The sequence below is a fragment of the Rhododendron vialii genome, chromosome 10a (genome assembly GCF_030253575.1).
Source record: "Rhododendron vialii isolate Sample 1 chromosome 10a, ASM3025357v1".
Taxonomy (NCBI): domain Eukaryota; kingdom Viridiplantae; phylum Streptophyta; class Magnoliopsida; order Ericales; family Ericaceae; genus Rhododendron; species Rhododendron vialii.
In genome coordinates this window covers 36970868-36973014 of record NC_080566.1, presented here as the reverse complement: position 1 = coordinate 36973014, position 2147 = coordinate 36970868, and the positions used below count along the sequence as shown (strand labels likewise).

The following is a 2147-nucleotide window of genomic DNA, read 5'->3' as shown; positions in this document are numbered from 1 at the left end:
GCAACTCCAAATTTAGTCAATTCCTCCTCAACATGGACAGATATAGCAACAAACCAAAAAGGAAAATGAGGGAATGGTTACGAATTTTGCGTTTTCTCCAAAAGAAAAATAGAAAATATTCTAAGAATTTAGAAAAATGATTTTCACTCCTCCTTCTTTCCCTCTTTCACTTTGGGCTTAGCCCAATGGTCCATCTCCTTGGGTTTGAGTCTCCAAGGTTGATATTGTGAGTTCGAGCGGATAGAATAACGATCAACTGTTCGTAATAATCTAAACACAATCACCCATTTATGGTAAACTCTAAATCATTGATGTGGAAACTCTATCATGTGAGAACTACATTCACCAATAATGGTAAGTAGCTTAAACTTTCCCTTTGTGCCAACTCTGATACAACTTTCTATAACCATAATCGAATCCCTAATGGTTTTCAAATTCAGCTCTTCTTTACCAATTGCCGAAACAAAAAGAGTAACAAAGAAGATTTGGTTCAATAATTTCCTTGTTTGAAATAGATTTTATTCTTACTTCCCATAAAGGCTCATTAATTTTCAACTAATCAAGAATCTAGCAAAATCTCTTCACAGATTACGAGAAACCATAAATCTCCGCCGATTCTGTTTATGTGCATGCATCAATTTACATCTATATATTAGAAGTGCACATAAGCTGGTCCGGATTCTTGTTATAAACAAAAAAAGGTTCACATCTATATAATTTCTTGTAGTGAGAGAGACTTTCATCAAAATGATGGAGTGGACTTTTGAGGAGAACAAGGTTTTTGAGAATGCAATTGCAGAGTTCAACCTTGATTCTCCGGACATATTTCAAAAAATCGCTTTCCAAATTCCTGGAAAAACAATTGGTCAGATCATTGAACACTATGAAGCACTAGTGGAAGATGTTGAGATGATCGAATCGGGGCGAATTCCGTTACCTGATTACAAAGATACCAAGAATGATGAGAGTAGGAGGCAGAACAACAACTCTGGCCATCTACATAGGAGGAAAGGGATTCTTTGGACTAAAGAAGAACATGAGTTTGTTTCCTCAAACCTTCATATATATTTTCCTGTCCATGCTTCTCTTTCTTTTCTTCTTCTCACGATTTTCTGTTAACTGCAAGACGGTGCACCATGTAAGAAACGGCGTAGCCAGCACGAGTTAAAACACAAAAGATCTCCCGATTAACCATTGATCTCAACTAGGATTTTGAACCGTTAGACAATGTAACAAGCATTGTAACCGCTTTTTGTACCGCACATTGACGTCTCTCCAGACTACACTAATTGTTCTAGTAACTTGATAACCGATCTCACTTAATTTTATGCAGGAACTTTCTAATTGGGTTGGATAGATTTGGTAGAGGAGATTGGAAGAGTATTTCCAGGCACAGTGTGAAGACTAGGACCCCAACCCAAGTGGCCAGCCATGCCCAAAAGCACTTTCTCCGGTTAGAAAAGGGCGCTAATGACCACCAGAATGTGAAATCTACCTCAAAGGCAACCACATCCTGAGCTGAGCATGAAAAAGGGTTCACATATCAATCAAAATATACATACATACAGACATTACCATATATCCATTTATTGGATTTTTTTTTGATAAGTATCCATTTATTGGATTGATTGAACTATAGAATATGGAACCAAATTGTTGGCAGATTTTGCTTGAGGTGGATTGTTTGGAAGTTTGAACACTTTTAGTTGAGCTGTTTGTGTTTGATTGTTCTTTGCGTGCGTTTGATTTTTCGTAAACTGGAGGTCAAATCCGGTACCCATTCTTCTAAGAAGGGCGAATCTGCATATCTTGCGTTAATAATTTTAGAGACGCAAACTCATGGAAGCATAAATTCATGCGAGTTGCTAATGTATTGCAGTAGGGTTGGCATTGACTGCAAGTCTGCAACTTACAACGATATGCGATCTGAAGACCCGTTGTGCTTTTGAGAACACCAACGATGATTGCAATGCATCTTTTTATTCTTTTAGTATACATTTCGCCACTGCTAGGGTAAAATCCTCGCTCCGTCCCTGACCACAAACTTCATCACCATAGCCGAAATCTTACAAAATTAGATACTGCCCGAAAGCACGCCTCTGGCAAGGTTGTGAGCAACCTTGACTAACGTTCTGTCTACTTCACTA

General features: G+C 38.1%; 1 protein-coding gene across 1 annotated transcript; it reads left to right on the top strand.

The window, feature by feature from the left end:
• Window positions 1-729: 729 nt before the first annotated feature.
• Window positions 730-1566, top strand: LOC131303194 (transcription factor SRM1-like). The gene is made up of 2 exons (XM_058329970.1): window positions 730-1040; window positions 1334-1566. The coding sequence occupies exons 1-2, from the start codon at window positions 748-750 to the stop codon at window positions 1515-1517; spliced, it is 477 nt and encodes a 158-aa protein (XP_058185953.1). The 5' UTR covers window positions 730-747; the 3' UTR covers window positions 1518-1566.
• The last annotated feature ends 581 nt before the right edge of the window (window positions 1567-2147 follow it).